This window comes from Pipra filicauda, unplaced genomic scaffold (assembly GCF_003945595.2).
Source record: "Pipra filicauda isolate LSUMZ 115617 unplaced genomic scaffold, ASM394559v2 scaffold5_size6683894_pilon, whole genome shotgun sequence".
Taxonomy (NCBI): Eukaryota; Metazoa; Chordata; class Aves; order Passeriformes; family Pipridae; genus Pipra; species Pipra filicauda.
Genome location: NW_024104754.1, coordinates 2,927,364 through 2,948,762, shown reverse-complemented (window position 1 = coordinate 2,948,762; position 21,399 = coordinate 2,927,364). Strand labels below are relative to the sequence as shown.

General features: G+C 36.5%; 1 protein-coding gene across 8 annotated transcripts in view; it reads left to right on the top strand.

Moving 5' to 3' along the window:
* GPR155 (G protein-coupled receptor 155) overlaps positions 1 to 21,399 on the top strand; it is a 28,195-nt gene continuing 6,796 nt past the window's right edge. For 3 of the 8 annotated variants that reach the window (XR_003543081.2, XM_027733516.2, XM_027733513.2), the window contains exons 1-12: positions 3 to 210; positions 5,161 to 5,666; positions 9,057 to 9,456; positions 10,748 to 10,913; positions 12,155 to 12,310; positions 13,386 to 13,469; positions 14,784 to 14,904; positions 16,201 to 16,285; positions 16,367 to 16,457; positions 17,784 to 18,057; positions 18,663 to 18,767; positions 20,490 to 20,623. Coding sequence is in view for 7 of the 8 variants with exons in the window: in XM_027733516.2 (XP_027589317.1) it covers positions 5,207 to 5,666; positions 9,057 to 9,456; positions 10,748 to 10,913; positions 12,155 to 12,310; positions 13,386 to 13,469; positions 14,784 to 14,904; positions 16,201 to 16,285; positions 16,367 to 16,457; positions 17,784 to 18,057; positions 18,663 to 18,767; positions 20,490 to 20,623 (2,076 nt within the window). In the remaining variant the exon portion in view is untranslated. Of the gene's footprint in view, positions 211 to 5,160; positions 5,667 to 9,056; positions 9,457 to 10,747; positions 10,914 to 12,154; positions 12,311 to 13,385; positions 13,470 to 14,783; positions 14,905 to 16,200; positions 16,286 to 16,366; positions 16,458 to 17,783; positions 18,058 to 18,662; positions 18,768 to 20,489; positions 20,624 to 21,399 lie in introns of all 8 variants that reach the window. The other 5 variants (XM_039388012.1, XM_027733515.2, XM_039388013.1 and 2 more) reach the window with 4 other exon arrangements.

Here is a 21,399-nt window from a genome sequence, read left to right as displayed (position 1 = left end):
CCGCAGCCCCGAGCCCCGGCCCCCGCCCGCCCTCCCGGGCCGCTGAGCCGGCGGCGCGTGCCGGGCTGTCGCTGGCGGGGCGGGCCGGGGCGGGCCAGCCCTCCCCTCCTCGGTACCGGCGGCCTCGGCCTTAGAGAGGTTCTCACTTTGGCAGAGTACGAACCCTCCCCGCGCACTCCTGTGCGTAGGCGCCTGCCGAAAGCTGAGTAGGTAAGCTGCCCGCTCGTCCTTCGCCGGTTTCTGGCTGTATTTGCTGTTGAGGCAGCTGTCGCACAGGGCACTGCTGCTGGGTTTTTATCTTTGAGCGAAAACGATGTGTGCTCGTAGGTGACCATGAGAAGGAGAGCAGTGATGGGCAAGGAAAGGGCAGGCGAGAGGCGTTCGTTTTGTTGTAGCTTTCTCTCTGCGGGTCAAAGGATTTTGCATCCCAGTTTGGCAAGTGATGCAAGTGAGCTGCTTTTTAAGGGTTTCTGGCAAGAAAATATAACCTGCCTTTTGGAAAAGGTATGCTGTTGCTTCAGAAGTATGTATCTATCTGCTGACAAGCCCAAAGATGAGCCTAATTGAAAATTAAGGGGAGGCGTGTTTCCCATTTGTTTTCTGGGTTGATATTCTGTGCTGCTGGCAACTGTTGCTTCATTTGGGCTTGTCTGAACTCCCACACTGCCAGAATTTGATGTGACTTGAAGTGTTGCGGTGTGAGCTCTGCCAGTGGTGCCCAGGGCAGGCCTCGGCGTCGAGGGTTTCCAGCACACGCAGCTTCCCCCGCTGCTCCACTGCCAGGTGCCTTCTTGTTGTCGCATCACAGGAGAAGAATGAAAAAGGAAACGTGATCTTGAAAAACAGCTACTCAGAGACATGTAAGGTCTGATATTTCTTGCGGTATTGTCTAGATTTGCAGATAGGGGTGGCCCACTTCTGGGGTTAATTGCTGTTGCAATATTACCCTTTCTCTGTTTTCTTAGCCCATTAAAGAGAAGAGTAAAAATCATGATTAACTTGAAAGAATAGGAACTGCAGTAATCACTTCTTCCCACTTAATTTTATCATTGTATCTCCCTACAGTTCCTTCCTCTTTGACTTACTGCACAAATTTTGACATGAAAATGCTTGTGAAGATGCTTAATCTGAGCTGAGGATGATGTGCTAGAGCTTCCACAAATGTAACTCTTCCTGCCTCAATTCTACTTTCAGCTTCCTGAGTAAAATAACGTGTCATCCTTGGGATGTTTCCACATTGCATTAAAGTAGGAAAGTTTCTGAGGTGCATTAAAGTAGGTCATATTGTGGGATATAATTTATGAACAATGTGCACAGCCTTGCCAGTGTCACCACATTATCCTAAGAGTGATTATCAGTTGAAAGCTTAAGAGTGAGAAACCAAAAGGAGGATGTACGTTGAGGTTATCTCTTCTATTCTCTCATACTGTCTTTGAATTTCATTGAAAAAGAAGATGAAAGGGATTTTCCTACTTGTAAAGGAGACAACTTCTCTATTTCTGTACTTGGAGGAACCTGATGTTGCTTAACTCACAGCTGCTGGAAAATTAAGTTTCTGGTCTGGTGAATTTTAACACTTTACAAATACTGACAACCTGCAAGAGAAATGGGCAAATGTCAGTGCTCCAGTTTGTTTCATGGGAAGTGTAAACTGCACTTACTCCCTGCTCTGTCTGTACTGTTGGTCTTCATACAAGGCTTCCTCTTGTGCTGGCTCTACTGTCCTTCCTTAGAAATGCAAGTTGATGGTCTGGCTGCAAGCAGCTACGCTTAACACAGTGGACAGCAGATAAGGCAGCATTATTCCTAAAAGCTTTGTCTGTATTGGCCTGCAGTTCCCAACAATGCAGCTGTGGCTGAGTGTTCAGGGATTCAATCCTCAGTCTCTGAAAGGATAACCACAAATCATATCCTATGGAGTCAAAGCTAAGTGCTTTCCCTTGGAACTGTGTTGTATTTCCTTATTTTAGGGTCATTATTTTGTTACATCTACTATAAGAACAGATTCTTTTCTGTGTCGAATACATCAGGTTTCAGTTCTGCATAAGATCATTATCTTTGATTTCATTGAGGACTGTGATTGGAGACAATTTCACTCTTGTGAGATGCTAGTCTGAGTTAAGCCTGAGCTGTAATAAGGCTGTATATTAAATCTGCAATTAGTCATTGCATAATCTCACAACAGTTATATAAATGCCTGTATCCTGTAGAGCAAAAGGCACTGAGATATACATTTACTGTGTTAAGCAGCATGCTGTGCAAGAGCTTGCATTTCTGGAAAATACTGCTCTGCAATAATCTGTGTTAAATGTGAAGATTTGGGGATGTGCATGTCTCGGGAACTGAAGAGGTGATTCACTCCCAAAGCCCTCTGAGGAGTGCCAGTAGCAGCCTTTACTGTGATGCAGTTTCTCTCTTTGAAACTCATGTGATTCACCAAAAATTGAACCTGTGTGACTTCAGAGGGTCCCTTGTAATGAAGTTCAAGGTGAAGGTAGTCTGAAAGAAGGCTGTAGGAATATTTGTGGCACTTTACAAAGGATGGTTGTAGGATGTGTGGGTGTGTATCCACGTCAGTTTTGATCTAGTGAGGAAGATACAGGATTTAGTGTATGCCATTGACTGATACAACATAAGTCAGTCTTCTAAATAGTTGTGTAAGTCCAGAATTATGAAGTGGGGACAAGGGCATTTCTATATTTTGTAGCAATTCTATGAGGAGAAATAATGAGAGAACTGTTTCATTTAGGCACAATTTTGGTTTAAAAATATGGGCTTGTGTAGCAATATCGATAGGCTCAGTCTGTGCAAGCAAAAAGCCTGGATAGGTCAAACCACTTTTCAGGAGAGAAAAAGAGTAAGGAGATACTATGGTGCTGAAAATCTGTGGCTTTTGTGAGTAAGAATAAATTTTGTCATTAGCCTTGGATAGGGAGGCACAGGAGATGAAAAGGGATAGATACAGCTGGAATACATTTCCACTACAGATCAAATGTTGCATTTTGTTAAAAAAGCTTCTTCTTTATCTTATAGCTGAAAAAAAAGCGAGTAGGTTGAACATATTGCATTGCCAGAAGCTTTACCTCTATGCAGTTCTGTAAGCTTGACGAATTTGACTTGGGGCTGTGCCAGAAACCTGCTTTTCACCTTGCAGCTAGTGTAAAATGTGGCTGATTTCTTCCAAAAATTCAATATTGGAAATCTATCTCTGATTCTCTTTTGGATATTTTGCAAATTCCAACAACATCCTTAAGTTTTTCTACTAGAAGAGATGGTTTGTTGTCTTCTTCATTTATTGCAAGTTTTTCCATTGTTCTGTAGTAGATAATGCTTTGAGCTCTTGGTCCAAATAAATCTAAGTGAATGTATCATCTATAACATAAGAAAAATGTGCTTTAAAATAAGCCCTACTTGGTGTGAGACTTGTTTTCCTTGGGAGAAGAGATAACCAAGGCTACTGGACAGATTTGGATGATGCAGCTACTCAGTCCAGATGAATTATAACAGCATTGTAGAAGTATTTACTAAAAGCCTCAGGCATAGATAAAAGTCATGAGTCAAAGAGTTTATGCTACATATGAATATGTGTGTGCTGGATGCCAGGGTGTGAAATAGAGCATACAAGATCTCACCTTTGTGCTGACTTGATTTACTTGCTTATTTGCCTGGCTGTTATGAGTTCTGTGTTCCTTGTGGATAGGATACAAAGAGACTGGGAAGACTCTTAAACCAGTTACTAATTTGCACAGATTGTGCTGTACAAAACACTGTTTGGGAATGGACAATCTAGCTTTGCCACTGGTACGTTACATGGCTTACGGCAAATCAGTTTGTGTTTACCTCGGTTTCTGTCCCTACAAAGTGTGTAAGTTATCTTGACTTCCTATCCAGAGTACTTCAGGATTTAGTCATGTCAGAATTTTACATTTAGAGTTAGGTGATGGACTGCACAGTTTGCAGAGCTGTATCACCAAAGCCGTTTCTGCTTCTGGCAAGACCTTGCTATTGACCAATGAATAGTAGTGTTCAATGTCCACTCTCTTCATCTGATTTGCAGACTTTACATGTCTGCTGGCATATAAAACCTGCAGTGTTCTGGTCAGCCCTTTCAAAGGGGATCACTGCTAACAAGTCAGGAACAGGAGTAACAAGACATTTCTGTTGTACGTAAGTACTTAATGCATACTTAAATTTCACTGCTACAGGTCTGAAGAATCGTATGTAGAAATGTGAGTAGGCACTAGTGTGGTAAATTAGATCATTGGCCACCGTGTCATATGTAGATTCTTTGCTAACTGGAAAGTGTGTTATTAGCACATGAAACTGAAATGTTGGGAGAGGTCAAAGTTGCATAAAGCAAGGTACAAACTTAAAGGGTGAGATGATGATTTGATCTCTAAATCTTTCTGGAAGGTAGAGAGGACCTTGTCAACAGTTTTTGTGCCAGAGTGGAGAAACTATGATTCTTGGTCAAATTTATCTGCCTTGCCTGGTGCTCAATTCTTGTAAGGGCTATTCCTGTTGTCTATTCTGTAATAATTTAAGAGGGCATAAGCTTGTACTTAATAAGAAAGCACAGGGGAGTGGGATGTTGATGTGTAGAGAATGTGTATGTTACAGGCTGCTAATGAGAATGTAAAGAGTCTTATGCTTTAGTGTTACAGTTAACTAGGCTTGTAATGGTGGTCTGGAAATGAGGAATATACTCTGAGAATTTAGCAATTCCTGTTTTCTGAAACAATGACTGGAAAATGCTGAATGGTTGTAATTTATTCCAGATGATGTTTAGATCCTACAATAATAGCAAAAAAAAAAGGCCTTGTTATGTCTCCTTTCCTTCCAAGAGATTTTTTGTTTTTTGAATCCTCAATCTACGTTCAGTTTTCATATTTCAGTGTTACCCTCTTATTTCTTTTGGGATTTTTACCTTCTATCAATTGTCTTGTTCAGTTGTGTGGAGTTGTGAATAATGTCTGAAGATCATATGTGTATGGAACGATTTTCTCAGAGTTGTTTCTCTTTAGCTATTTGTGATCTGTCTCATTATTTGTTCGTAATGCACTTCTAAGTGTAAACTCTTCTTTTAGCAAACCTAGTACCATAAATATTAAAAAACCACAGTTTTGGAAGTTAATAAATGTACTTTTGTTTCTTTTACAGATGAGATCATTTCATACTCTTCTTTTGGAAGAGGTGGTCAAAGGAAATGGATAGCTATCCAGACTTTACTGCAAAGAACCTCTCATATTCAGCAAATATGTCTATTTCTTTGCCTGGACAAGCTGGACTCAATACCACCGGTGGTACTCCTTCTATGTCAATAAGCAGGCTTTTCCCGGCCCTGTTGGAATGCTTTGGAATAATTCTTTGTGGCTACATAGCTGGAAGAGCCAACATTATCACATCAACTCAGGCCAAAGGACTGGGAAATTTTGTGTCCCGCTTTGCACTCCCAGCACTACTGTTCAAAAACATGGTGGTACTTAACTTTTCTAATGTGAATTGGTCCTTCCTGTACAGTGTTTTAGTTGCCAAAGCTGCTGTGTTTTTTTTAGTCTGCATTTTAACATTGTTGGTAGCCAATCCTGAGAATCGATTTAGCAAAGCAGGTTTATTCCCTATTTTTGCTACACAAAGCAATGACTTTGCACTGGGATATCCAATAGGTAAGTATGCTTTCTTCTTTTAATTGTCACTGTTCTAGACATGTTTGCTTTTTTTTCCATAATTTGAAATTGACTTCTGAACTGAGTTCCATGCTATCAAAGTAATTTCTGAAGTGTCTCGCAAAATTCTCTTTGAGATCAGTCATCATCTAGGCAAGGTTAAGAACAAAAAAAGAAAGCAAGTTTGTTCTAGCAAAACCAAAAGCAGGACATTTGATTACAGAATTGAAAAAACAGTTACAAAAGAGAAGCCTAACTGTGCAATTCCAGATTATACATAACAAGTAGCCCCATATTTTAGATGACTTGAGGAGTTAGCAGTATCTTTATCTCTGGCAGGATAAAGAAAGTTTCTTTATCCCAGGGCAGCTTGCTCAGGAGAATCTTCAGCCTTTCTTAGTCTCTTCAGATTTGCTAGATATGTATAAAATGTAGACAAATGCAATTGCAAGCTTTTTCTTCTTTAGCTGAAAATGCTGTGTTTCCCTCAGTTGTATCTTCTGAAATTTATTCCTCTTAAGAGAAATCAGAAGTATGTCACATATATGGCTGAGGATTGTATCTTTGTTTCTTGGTATGTGTTTTAAATGCCAATTAGGGTTTCTGAGTTTTTTTATATATATTTTTGGGCTTGTCTAAATGTATTTCCATTGTATCTTAGTTAAAACATTCTTTCTATTTTGACTTTCTTGTCAGACTACATATTTCTTCAGATATTTCATGATTTATGAGTCATATTTTTCTGGGTATGATAATGCCAAAATCTACACCATTAAGTTCATTAAGAGCTTTACTGGAGTACTTACTGCAACAATGACACTGTAGGCCTTGAGGTTTGTCTGTTTCTTAGAGTTCATGCTGTCACCTATGCAGAGTTTTTACTATTAATGACTTCTCTGAAGTGTCTGCAGGACGCTTGGGCAACAAGGAGTGCCTTGCTTCTTTTTATGTATGGTGACAGGTAGTGTTTTGAACAAAACCTGATCTTTTGATGGAAATACATTTTAAAAAGCTGTAGGAGTTGAAATTTGTGAGGGGAAAAAAAATCAGTATTGACAAATCAGTGTATTAAAACAACACTATTTTAAAAGGCAGTTTGAACACTTAAATCAATAACTTCCTGAGTCTTCATCCAATGTTATTTCTTTAATCTATTACTATTATTATTTATTATTACTTCTTTACTATGCTGTTTTTTGCTGTTTAACAAAGATTTGCACATAGGAAAATCAAAATACGGGTTAAATTATCAAAGATCATCACTGTGTTTTTCTGTTATCGTGGCTATGACAGTGATGTTGGGGTGAAAGAAAGCTGGCACAGAGGTTTGCTAGCACCCCTCGGATGTAGATAAAACTACTATGATAGAAAGCTTTGTTTGTTTTTTATTACTGGGTGAGATGATACAGCTGACAGAACAGCTTCACCTGTTCTCTAGTGCTATATTGTTAAAGCAGAACTGTTGTGTGGATGATGGCTCAGTTACCATGACTTTAATGTTATTAATTGTATTAAGCATGGATGACTAGTGTGTGACTTGTATGTAATTTTGAGCAGCTGAGACATGGTGAACTGATTTTAAAAAAAAAAATCTTTGATTTCAATTTTTTGTTATGATCAACAAGTGGGCACCTTTATTTAAATAAAAAAAAAAGTTTCATCAGCAGTAGAAGTTGTGGATTATTTTCACTGTCTTAATGATTCCTTTGGAGTGATTTCTATTTCTTTTCACCCACTGCCTCAGTGATCTCGTTACACTTTTTGTACCCTGGAAAATGCATTGTGGCTTCATACATCAGTAAAAGTACATATAGACCTTGATATATTGTATTAAGTATGCAGTTTCTCTTTGCCAGAAAGTAATGGCTTTTTAAATTTTTCACTCAGGTACTACTTACATGTGGCTTGTATTGAGTTGCATTTGTATAAATATATATATCTGTATAAAGCAATATAAAACATCACTCTAAGGTTCGAGGTTTTAGAAAAAAAATGTATTTACATAAAAAGTGTCCAACATGTTTTTATTTATCAAAATGTGTTTAGTGCTTAAAACTGGTTTGTTAAATGCAGTAACTAACCACACACTCAGCAGTTCTGTTCAGCAGTTTATTCAGCATTTTAACACAGGTAGTTCTTGTATACGTACTTTGATCATGACCTGTAAGAGGAAAAACATCTTTAGTGCCTTTTCTTGTATATATTATATATCAGCTAATTGAGACTGTCAGTTTATTCAGTCTAAAGAGAGGACTGTTCATACTGAGTTCTGATTTAGTATTCAGGAGTTTCAGAAGAAATAATATAAAGATAAAAATATTTTGAATTTTGAAAAACGTAGTCATGAGGGAAAACCTTTTCAGAAAAATAACAGGTTAATAATGTTATTATTCATAGTATATATAATATATATAAAATATACATTATATATCTATGTAGTATATATAGTAATTATTCTTATAGTAATAATATTAACTATATATTAATATATTATAATAGAGATTCTATTAATAGTTATGTTATTGATAATAACAATAAAATTACTGAATATAGTAACATTATAAGACGGGTAAAAGACAACATTGTACTTTTAAAGCATTGGGGTTTTTTAATTCACCCTAGAATTTAATCTTGTATATCTTTCCAAAGTATTTTCATCATTTTTGAAGTGCTGTTAGAACAAACTTGAAATAAGAAGCAATTCTACTTTGACTCAAAAGTACATAGTAGCAATGAAAACAAATGCACGTGATTTAAAGTTCCTTGAAGGACCATAACTACAGCAATAACTCTTGTCCTGAGTAGTCCCAGAGAATGAACTAATAATTAAGTGATAAGCTATTTTTTATTTGCTTGTTGCTTTGCTGTGTATTGAATCAATGTAGAATGATCACACCTGACTTACCCAGTGAAAACTAATTAAATTTCAGAGATGTGAAACTCCCCTAAGATGGGAAGCAACTTGTGTCCTCCAAAGGTGCATTTAATTATCCATACTTGTCACATTCCTGGGGAGGAAAAGCAAGCCAAAAATAAAGCCAAAATTTTTCCAGCATTTGGGATGACTCAAAGGAAACATAGGATTGTTATATTGTTTTCTTTCTTTTTTTCTGTAGATGTTGCCTATTTGTAGAATCATTAAAAAGTATTGGATGGTTAGTGTTTTGTCTTTAATGTGTTCATTAGATGACTGTGCCTGATGTGATTGGGCATACTTCTCTTACTGCATCATCTTATATTGATTGTTAATAAAAATGAATCCTTCAGTTATTTCTGAAGGAAAAAGAAATAATTTTCTTTAGTTTTCAAACAGCAGTATTTAATTTCAATATGAATGTATTTTTGTACTGAAATGTTATCACTCATCACTCTTCATTTCCTGTCTTCTAGTTGAAGCTTTATATCAAACCACTTACCCCGAGTATCTCCAGTACATTTACCTAGTGGCTCCAATATCTCTTATGATGCTAAACCCCCTGGGGTTTATCTTCTGTGAAATCCAGAAGTGGAGGGATAATCGCACTGTGCCACACAGCAAAATCAAAATAGTGGGCCTAGCGCTCCTTCGAGTTTTGCAGAACCCAATTGTATTCATGGTCTTCATAGGAATTGCCTCAAACTTTATTCTTGGCCAGAAAATTCCCGAATACCTTGAAAGCTTCCTTGATGGACTGGGCAGTTCTTTTTCTGGCTCTGCACTTTTTTACCTTGGACTAACTATGGTGGGACAAACAAAAAAACTGACAAAGGGTATGTTTGTTGCACTGATCCTTCTCATCACAGCTAAACTGTAAGTTTGATTTATATATTTTTGTAATTTTGTTCTTTAGCTGTTTTAAGCTCTGAATACCCTGATCAGATGGCTTTTCTCTCAAAAGCATTATAATGATAGTATGTTTCACTTTCAGTATTTTGAGTGCTTCCCAAACTCTTTGATACTATACAACTGTTAACTTTTAAGGGAAATTAAGCAGACTACAAACCTGTTGTCAGGCTCTGCAGAGAAAAAAAAAATCAGGGGTCCTGTGGCTTCGTGGACTGCCTGCAGGCCATCTGTCATGAATTGAAGTAGTTGGGGAATTACTAGCTTAAATTAAAGTTTATTAAATAAATACTTAGACAATAGTGATTTTAAGTACATTTGATTAGTATTTGTATTTTATTTGGCTTAAATAATGCATCTCTAAATGAGTTGTTTTTCCTTGCTTTATCTATAAATCTTTGAAACTGCTGTATTGGAAGAGCTTAAAAATGGTCGCCTTATGCTTTTAAACTGCTTGACTTTTAAGCATAAATAAATGACAAGTTGTATTTAGAACTCATTATCTTCCCTTGAATATATCTCAGCAGTGAATTAAATAGTTTACGTCCTACAGAGCTACAATTAACATAATGGAATCATTTTTTGGTGGTCAAGTTTATGTTGTAAATTTTGAAGGTGCATTTGAATATCAGTACAACTAACTAGCAAACTTAAAGACCTAATCTGTAAATGACAAATTTTGTAAGAATGTAAAAAAAATTGAGTTTTAATATTACCACTTTGCTTTACTGGTGACCCTGTGTAAGGCTTACACTGGGTTTCTGTGAGGTCTAGGCTATTGCTAAAGGTGAACAAAATAGCATTGATGCAGGGGGTTTGCTGGCCAAAACATTTGGAATGGGATACTTAAGCTTGAGCCCTTGTTATATTTCAGACAGCTTGCAGAAAGGTGGTCAGAGTTTCACAGCTTCTGACTGCTTATAGCTACTATTTAACAGTTGAAAAATGAGGGGTGTTTTATGTTTTACCTTTCTAAATCCAAGGTTTATACAAAGAATGTGTCTGCTTATATCCCAGAGTTTGTTGTCATTTTTATCTTTTTTTTTTTTAGTGTAACTTGTGACAAGATTTTTAAGCAGCTGGTAAATGCCTTGGTAACAGTAAAGGCAATCATTCAAAATGATGTTAGTATTTTGCTTTTCATAAGTAGTATTCAAACAAACCTTAAATTTCCTTTTGGTTCATTTTCTGAATAAAGAAGAGTCTATTGCTATAGCTTGAATAATATTTTTTCAATTTTTTCCCCCTCTCTTTTCAGACTTATGATGCCATTTCTCTGTAGAGAAATGGTGGAGCTCTTGGACAGGAGTGACAGCGTGGTCAATCACACCAGTTTATCAAACTATGCATTTCTTTATGGAGTTTTTCCAGCAGCACCTGGTGTCGCGATATTTGCAAGTCAATTTAACATGGAAGTAGGAATTGTATGTGGTTAGACTCTTCCAAATATGTGCTAAATTTGAGCTTAACTTTGTTGATGAAATACTTAATTAAGTAGGCTTGAAGAATTTGGTTTTCTGTAGTATAGACATCTTAGACTTACTTGTACTCCCTGGATCTTTCCTGGTCTCTCAGGTGCCTTGATAGTAGATGTTCATATATAAGTCCTTGTACTTTTTTTTGTTCATGACTCTAGTAGGAAGAATTAGGATAACTTTAAATATAAACAACTTGTATCTTTGCTGGGTTTTGGGTTTGGTTTTTTTGGTGTTTTTTTTTCAAAGACCTAATCTTTGAGATACTGTTTTTTAGAAAAAGAGAAATTACGTTACTGACTTCAGTAAGAATAGTATTAGTTCAATGCTGAAAGATCTTATGCTTTAACTGATCCAGTTGTGTTGCCCTTCAATTAAATCTTGTGATAGAAACGCATTTTACGCTTTTTTTATGTATAGTAGAAAGTACCAACTACCTTTTCAACTTAAAATACAAATTTTAGAGATGTTTTTTCCACTTCAATTGACATTGAAGCATTTCTGTTAACTTCTGTTGGTTTTAATGTTTTCTGTTTTGGGGTTGTTTAGATGTTTGGGTTTTGTTTTGTTTTTTTTTAAGATAAGGGGGGGAAAGGATACTAAAAATAAATCTTGAAAGATAGAATCTTGTGCCCTACAGGCTCAGGAAATCTGTTTAAAGCAGTGGTCTGTAGTATGAGCGACAATTCACACTTCCATCACTGTGCAAATTCCAGAAAGCAGAAAAACAATGAGATGCCAAACTAGAAATCACTTGAATGTAAATATATATGGTTTATTTTCATGAATTGGTGAATATTAGTATTTGCATAACTATATGTTTTGTTATTTATTTATGGTACGAATATTTGCATCCAAAAGTAAATTGTGACTGTAAATTCACCCCTAGGCTGTAATCACTAGTGTATTTGACACCCATAAAAAAGCTATAAGAATTTGCAGTAGGGAACTCTCTATTCCTGCTATTTCAGAAGCTTGTAAAAATGTTCAGTTTAGCTGCATGTAAGCCGGATACTTTCTGGCTTCAATTCTAAATAATTTGTTATAGAAGCAACTCACGGATTTGTTAAAGGTCTGTATATGTTTAATTCAAAGGTCCAGTTTTGCCAGTGGTTGTGTTCCTGAAAGCAGATTATTTAGCTCGAGATCTGATTAACTCTGTTCTTGTTTTTGTTTGACTCTTTTTGCAGATTACCTCAGGCATGGTGATAAGCACTTTTGTGTCTGCACCCATTATGTATGTGTCTGCGTGGCTGTTGACCATTCCATCTATGGACCCCAACCCACTGGCATCTGCACTCCAAAACGTTAGCTTTGACATCAGTATCGTCAGCCTCATTTCTCTGGTAGGTGCTGGTGAAGTGAAATACAAAACCACACTGTTGTGTCAGGGTAGTGGTAGTACATAAGCAGCAAATTAAATCACAATAAGACTCATATTTCCTCATCATATTCTGTTGCAGAAAGATAAGGAAGGAGTTAAAAATCTTGATTTAGCAGTGGGTCTGCTGGAAAGCTGCACTATAGAGAAAGATGCTTGGCTGAATTAGAGCTCTTAGTGCAGGGCTTGGGAGTTTCTTTTTTGTTTGGGTTTGTTTTCATTTTTAATAACAGGGTGTGAGGGAATTACAGTACTAGCTTACACCACAGGGACTAATTACATCAAGCCAAATAAGGTGCTTGGATGTCACAGTAATGAAGGCTGTGTACAAACTTCAGCTCCAGAAATGTCACTGAATATTTATTTAATGAAATCTTAATGAGTATTAATGAAAATGTTTAACCTGAAAGGTTTAACTTATCAAATTCCTTTCCTAGAAATTCTTTTCTTAAAAAGTGAGATAGTCCAGAAGTCCAATGTGAATTGTGTTTTGGCTTTATAAAAAAAAAAAGATAGTGTGATTATTCTATTTGCTTTTTTGAAATAAAAACATTTATGTTTGAAGGAGTTGAAATTTTCTAAAGTTGTTGTCTCAGTTGTTCAAGACAAGAAATCCTCTTGTCTTGAAACTGTGCCTGAAGGGAAGCCAGAAATTAATGCTACCACTTGCTCTCATATAATTTTGGGAGATTCAGGGGAGATGGGTGGGAGTCTTAAATTCTAAGTTGCCAGGTCACTCTGTGGTCATTTATATTCTGAGGAACAAATAGGATTCTGTACACTAGAGGCAAGTTCTTGGTGCTTCCTGGGAATATTTCACCATCATGAGAACACAAAGATGCATTGCTTTTTCTGGCTACAGCTGCGGAGGCATAGGGACTGACAGCAGTTGGTATGAAGCTGCCTAGAGTAGTCATGTTGCTAAGAAACTTTTCCAGAAGATTTGTTGTGTATTTAACTTCACCATGGTCTGCAAGAATATTCTTTGTTCTTTTGGGTTTGGTTTTATTCTTAAATTATTTTTTTCTTGTATGTTACAGACCTGGTCTCTTATTGTTGTTCTTCTGAGTAAGAAATACAAACAGCTTCCTCATATGATTACAACAAATCTACTTGTTGCTCAGGTCAGTAGTAAGAAGCATGCTGTTGTGTGAGTTTGACAGTTTAAGTCTTTTTAAACATTTTTACAAGTTTGGTTTCTACAGTGATATCTTTATAGCCATCTATGAAGGGCAGGGAATTCTAATGTGTGACTTGTCTAAACAATTTCTGTGCCTTAAAATATACCCTTGAAGAAAATTATAGTTAATGCTGGTACTATGGTTCTCAAACAGAACTATAAGCAATCAGAATGGAGAGTGGCTTCTGAAATGTATTTTCAGTTACTGCCCAATACTGTTGAGTGCACTTCTGTTCAATTTATACTGATTTGAAGTCAGCAGTACCAGGAACAGCAGCGTATGTTTGACTCTATAGTGACCCGATTCAAGGAGCCAAATAGAAAAATAATCCCTGTGATGTTTATCCCCCTGAAGTGGCTTGCTGAGGGATCAGACAGGTGCAAGTGCTGGTGAAAGGAAGGGGTGTGGGAATGAATGGCTGGTGGCTAGCGAAGGCCAAAGCCAAATGGCTCTGGATTAATTTTAATTGTAATTTAATCTGAGAGAGAACTACAGAGTGTAGATGCTCCTTATTCCCTTGAAGTCAACTGCACAACTGCCTATAATTTCAGTGAGAACAGCCTGTGTTTGTAATACGTCTGTGTGGTAGTGCTTTCTGAAGTGTTCTGGCTTTTTTTTAAAAAAAATCTGTATGTATATATATAGTAAACTCTGAGCTTTGATCATGGAGTCACATTAAAAAAATGGCATGTACAAGAACTGCAGGTGCTTCTGTTCTGTAACAGCAAAGTTAGCTTTTATGATAAAAAAATTGAACTACTGTGTTACTATTTCCATAATATTTCAACCTATCTTTTTGGATTCCTTCAGTACTAAAATTATCATATATCCCATATCACTGGATGAAAACTTCAAATTCTTTGCAGAACAAACATCTGTTGACCTCAGTTTCATGTGCAAATCATTTCAAATAAATGGTTTGTACTTATCAAAAACATCAGCTTTTACTTATTATAAAGGTGTATAAAGCTGAGGTTTTTTTCAGATTGGCCTTGCTCCTAGTTTATGAATTATATAATTACTCTCAAAAAAACCCTCCTGAAAATAGGGTACCATGGTTAAGTGACAGAGCTGCAACACTGAATTTACTGTGGCAGTGCTTTATTGCGAAGAGAAGTATCCAGTTTGTAAAATCACACTCCAGTAAATCTGGGGTTGGAGTTTTGAAGCTTATTGCGAGTATATTGCACTGTGTTTAGTTTTTCTTGTCATTCTGCTTTCCCAGTTTAAATGATGGCATCTCACCTTTCTTTCCAGTTTATTGCTTGCATTGGAATGGTGGTATGGAATTTCGTTGTTAAAGAGCAAGACATCACCATGCAGATCCTAGTTTTTATATTTCTCTACAGCTCACTTTACAGCACCTACCTATGGACAGGTATGTTTTTTCTTGGCAGAACTTAGGTACTGTAATAGAAGATTAGTGTACTGAAATAATGTTGCTACATTCTTCAGAGTAATCATTCCTTTCACTTGTATGTAGTTCTATAAATATGTACACTTAAGTTGTGCCAAGCTGCAGCACTGGCAACACAGGGCTGAGTGTCAGGCACTGCTTCTGCTGTTGGAAGCTTATACCTAGGGCAGGTCTTGTTTGTCTTTGCTGGATACAGCAGCCTGGCTAGTGTGTGACAGGAGACAAGAACCTGCTCTCGAGGCAGAAGCAATTACAAATAGAGTGAATGTGGTGGGCTGCCCTTCAGCTAGTCGAAGTCTTAATGGCGATTTTTAATTACTGCAGAGTTTAATATTTTAATTATACAGCATTAAGTAGATTTGAAAACTTGGTGCCTCAAAAAGTAGAAAGTACAGAATGAAGTGAAATACCAAAGTAACTCTAACATCTCTTTACCCTGGCAGTTGTAATTTCTAAAAACAATATGTGTGTATATGACTAAGAAGGGATTGAAATAAGACAGAATTGAAAGATGCATCAAGAAGCTCAGAGAACCTTACATATATGATTTAAAAAATACTTTGGGTATTCAAAAGAGTTTTTGTACTGTTCCTGAGTCTAGAAGTCTAAGGGTTTAATTCCTGTGGTGTTTAGCTGAAATAGGTAGCTCATGCTTGGTAAGGTGTAACATAAATACTAACTTTGCTTCAGCATGAGAATGTTGCTGATCTGCTGAGTTGTGAATAGAATAGGCAGTTCCAGAAGATACTCCCATGTATAGTTATGTATGTAAAAATGTGTAAAACTTTTTTGTTAAATTTATCACTGGCTTTACGAAGGAATAGTCAGTTTTTAAAGAAATGTTATAATAGAATACAACATTATTTGTTGGTTACTCAAGAGTGTCAGAATAGAACAACTGCTGTCAGTACCTTAAGAAATTAGTTACTTGTGTCTTAAATGTTCTTATGACATCTTTTATATTCTTGTTAACCTTTCTTAATATTTAGAAGTGGATGTTAAATATAAAATGTCCTGAAATTTCTTCAGTGTTATTAGCATGATTTTTTAAGACAATGGGTATTTCTAATTTACTTTCTCAGAATACAGCTAGAAAAACAATTGTGGACTATTGAAACGTCTGAGAGGAATATCTTGAGTTATTGAGCAGGTCACATCATACAGCTTCTAGACTCTGTACTTACTGATTCCCTTTTTAATAATAAACAAGGCATTTCTTTTGGTTTTGTTTTGGTGGATTTTTGTTTGTTTTTTTAGGTTTTCTATCTTTCTCTTTGTTTCTGTTGAAGAAGAGAGAAACAGTAAAGATTCCCATTGGGTTTATCATCATAGCTGGATGGGGGTAAGTTAATTCAAATGCTTCCCTGCAGAATTAGTGGGAGCATGCCAAATATGTTACATACTTCCTACTTTGCTCTTTCAGAATCCCAACAGTTCTGGTGGGAGTCTTACTAATTGTTGGTGAACGTAACAACACTAGTATTGACTCTGCCTTTTTCTATGGAAAATACCAGGTATGAACATATTCTGTGCTCATCACTTCAGACTTCTGCCATATCCAATACATTAGTGAGAAATTGTGTTCTCTGCTTCTAATGCAAGTACCTTTCTGGCGAAGTATATTATTATATATATAATATATATATATATATATATATATATATATATATAAAAATATTATATTTTTTATATATATATATATAATATATATAACCAAAATAAACATATCATTGTAAAATGCTTATAGATCGATACAAAAATGTATTTCATAGAATCATAGAATCATAGAATCGATTGGGTTGGAAAAGACCTCTGAGATCATCGAGTCCAACCCTTGGTCCAAATCCAGTCCATTTACTAGATCATGGCACTCAGTGCCACGTCCAATCTGCGTTTAAAAATCTCCAGGGATGGTGAATCCACCACCTCTCTGGGCAGCCCATTCCAATGCCTGATTACTCTGTAATGAACCATTAGGAAAACTTGTTTGAACAAGGAACTTCATGTTTAGTCAGCTATGACTAAGAAAAAGGGGGAGTAGGCTTCCCAAAGAAAAGGCTTAGGAGTGGTAGTGAATTGCAGAGCCCTTTTCCTGGTGACTAATTTGTAGTCTCACTTGATAATTATCTAAAATTGTTATTATCCAATAGCTAATTAATGGCTTCTGGTCTGTAACCTAAAGTAGATAGGATCTACTTTACCTGTGTAGCAGTAACTGCTTGCACTGGGGGAGGTGTCTCTGCACAATCATGGGTTGAAAGGCCCTGAGCCTGAACTACCAATGGTTTCTCTTATCAGAGGATGTAAAATGTACTAGGACAGATACTTGTCACGTTTTGTCTTTGTCTTTCTTATGAATAGGAAGTCAATGAGTCACTTAGTATTATTCATGTGGCACTTTCACAAGTATTAAATAGCCTTAGAGTAGACTTTGGGTATCAGTGGCAGATGATTAGAAGGAAAGGTTAATTAATAGGGTGCTCCCCATGGACAAAAGCATGGAAATTAGAGCACGTTCCTCTTTGGAATTAAAAGGTACCTGAGCAGAACTTAACTTGGAGGCTACTGATCCTCAGAGGAAAGGTGACAATGATGAGGGGAGGTTTTTGGATTGCATGGGAAATAGGGGTCCACACTAAAAAAAAAAAACTGTAAAGAAAATTAGTCTCATGTACTGATTGCTCTTTCAGTGTCACAAGGTGCAAGAGCAGTTAATACAGAAAACTTAGTCTTATTCAGATGCATTTGTATGTATATTTAGAAAATTACCAAAGTTAGAAAGGCAGATATATGCCACTATTTTCCTGTCTTTAAGTGTGTTTTCTTTGCTTTCTTAACAGATAATTACCACAGCAGTGATCCTGTTCATCAGTATATTGATGTCAGGCATTTCACTTATGTGCATGAACAGAAATAGGCAGGAGTCAAACTATGAGGTATTGAACCCATATTCACCACGAAGCCAAGTGGAGGAGGTTGAAGTGGGAGGGAGTGAGCAGAAACACATTTCAGCCTCTGTGCCTCAGCCTTCTCCAGGGTCTTCTGCACAGCCTTCTCCAGGGTCTTCTGCACAGCCTTCTCCAGGATCTTCTGCACAGACATCAGCAGAAAGCGGTAAAAACAATAAATGGCTTGGGATACTGTAAAATAATATTCCAAATTTAATTCTGACCTGGTAAGGACAGTTTACACCTTCAGGTGTTACACTAGGACAGAAGAAAATCTAGATATAACTGCCCAAGGATTTAGCTTTATGTTTCTAAGGAAAGTTTTATTGTAAGAGTTGGGGAAGTGGACAAGAAAAAAAGCACGTGTATGGTTTTTATGTAAGTAGTGGTATCTTGATAAGGCTGTGATAAGTACAGTCCACTAGGCATCTGAGATTGTTTACTCACTAAACCCTCTCTCTGCAAAAGAATTATATGCCAGCAGAAGCACTCGATGTGTTTCTAATCCTTCTTTTTTGTGTGTAGCCTTTTTGATCACTTTCCATTTTTTTTTTGCCTCTAGCTAAAAGTACTTATGTTACTTCCATGGTGGTAGTGTAACATTAAGCGCTTCCTATATATTAATATTGTAACCTGTTAACCCTCTCAGCAAATTGGAAAAATTAACCCTGTCTTCTCCTTTTGGGTTATTTTTTGAGCATAATATTTAAAACTACATAGAATACATTGTTATACTTGGAAACTAACTATCCTATTACTGTATATGCTTAGTAGGTTGCTGTTCTTGTCAAGCAACAAATGGTGAATTATCCTGTGCTAAAGAGAGCAAAGCGGTGTCAAATGCTGTTGAATGCAAGGTTCCTCCAATAGAGACAGGTAAAGCAGTAGTATCTTCTTGTTTTAATACTACAAGCTCTTCCTCAACATTTATGTGTTGTTTTCACAAAGAAACTGTTGGGACTGTTGTGCTCTCAACTCTACCTGGATACCTTACATTTCATATTGAATTCAATTATTAGGCAATATTTTAGGTGTTTGTTCTCTTCTGCTGGTAGTTGTTTGTAATCTTTCAGTGCTCAAGAGGGACAGTTGTTTCGAATGTTATTTTTTAACACTAAGCTACTTTAACATGTCGTTCTAAGCATTCAGACTTTACCTCTCCGTCATTGTCTTGTTTGGATGCTGGGAAGTTGAATGCATAACCCTACTTTGCATCAAGCTTTTAACATAAACATGCTCTTTTACATTCTCATATTCACATCTTACATCTTTTAAAAAAGGCTTTGTTGTGTTTTGATCACTGAATGAGATCTAGAGGGATCTAGTGCTTATTGCAAATTAGATTAAATGTCCATGGTGCTGTACTGTTCATGTCTAGGAGAGAGAGATGGTGAAAATTGAGGGCCTTAGGATTCACTAAAATAGAAAAAAATGGATAAAACTGACTGTTCAGCACCTAATGGAAAACTGCCTGCCCAGCACATCCCCATTTTGCACCACTTCCAGTAATCAAAGCTAGCAGCAGTACAGCCTTGCTCTTTTTCCTATTTCTTTTTCTTGTATTTTTGCATTCTTAACAAGACAGTTCGTATCCTTATGTTTTGTTTACATGCAACATAATTTTCAGCAAATCTAAATATTTCTCCCTGAAGGATACTACAATTATATCTCTTCTCACAAAATTCTAGGTTTCCACCTATTTTGCCAACTATTTTATCTACTAAGTAATTTAAACAAGAATCATAAGAATGTCTTCAATGATAGAGGAAGGCCAGTTTAATTTTCTTATCCTGAAAGATAAGGCAAAAAATACCTTATGATTGAGTGGAAATTATTTCAACCTCCTGAGTGAACACTTCAAAACTATAATCAGTAAAAACAAATTGTAATGCAGACACTCGTGTAACTTTGGCTGCAGTAATTACTAATTCTTTTACTATCCCACTAAACTGCTGTGACAGGTATCTGGTGAAAATTCTTAGGTATGCCCTTATCAGGAAGTTTTTCACTGCCATCTAGAGGAAGATACTCAGAATTACTTAGAACTCTGTAGCTGGGAGACAAGCATCCATTTGCTTTGTGTTTGGCTCTTTTGATTAATAGAATTATGATGGTGTTCTGATATAATATGTTAAAAATACATTCACAGACCTGAAATAAGTATGGTTGATTGTGCATCTGATCTAGAACTCAACAACACAGAGATGCAGAGTAAAAACATTAGAGCTGACTGTATATTTGACTTTTTTTTCAGAAATTAATTTAAAATTTAAAAACTGGAGAAATGGGGGGAGGGGCGTATTTCATTATTTCTAGTAATGTTTTCCAAATATTAACCATAACATCAGTTTGAGTTAAATCTTTGAAAGAAGAATTCTGTTGCAAAAAGTTCCTTCATTTTAGTAGCGCATGTGAATTACTGTTTCATTTGAGTAGATGTCTGAACAGATTATTGTCAAAGCCAACATTAAATTTTGCATGTGTCACTTCAGTATAGATACTTACAGGGTAATTTGACTCAGCAAGTGACATTAACAAGTTTGCTCATGGAGTTCACAAGATAGAGGCCTAATCAAAAATTTCTGATTTGTTTTTCAGTGGATCAGTGTGTGAGTCATTGCAGTGCTCAAACGTGTGTATTGGCTCAGGAAGAACAGCTGCTACAGACTGGAGACAAACAGCTGGCCAGACATGTGCTGCTGTGCTTACTTCTTGTTGTTGGCCTGTTTGCTGTAAATATTTTTTCTCCCCATGTTGTTTAACTCCTTGAGGTAGAATGATTTTTAGGAAAGCTATGTAGACAGTCCAGTAAAAATCTTCCATTTACTTATGTAACAATTCATTAAATAAAATAGAGGCTCTATTTTGGTCCCTTACTGGAAGAAGGATGTCATAAAATTAATTTTTCTGTGCCAGATCATAAATTAAAGGCAAGTTAAGACTAATGATGATAGTGAGCAAGCCACAGCAGAGAACCCTAAAGGGAAAAAAAATGGAAAGATATAATTTGGTAATTAATTCATCATTAGCGCCCCTCTTCCCATTTTTCTCAAGAGTTAAGTCTTCTTCCCTAGACAATAATTAAAAATATAAACTGAACTGTACTTCTGAAGGAGACTACAAAAATTGGACCATCTGGTCACGTTTATAGTGAAACTGGGATTTCTCTGAGGTGTTCTAGTAATGAAGAATAATTTTAAGATTATTTTAAATGGAAAAATGCAATTTTGTTGCTTTTAGTGGTGGTTTGGAGACAATGTAGCTAAGTTAGTGGTGCCACTCCTCATTACTGATGCAATCCCAGCTGTGGTTGCATCTACCTCCACCTACAAGTAGGAAATACGAGAATGTAATGCATTGGGGATATAATTTGAATTTTTAGCTCTGAAAAGATGAGAAACAACTCCCTGTGTTTGAATGTAATGCTCAAAGTTGAGTTTCTTGTGGATTGCAGTTGGGGGAGTATTTTTATTTGAAATGGGAAATAGTCTGGCATAAATACGTAGTG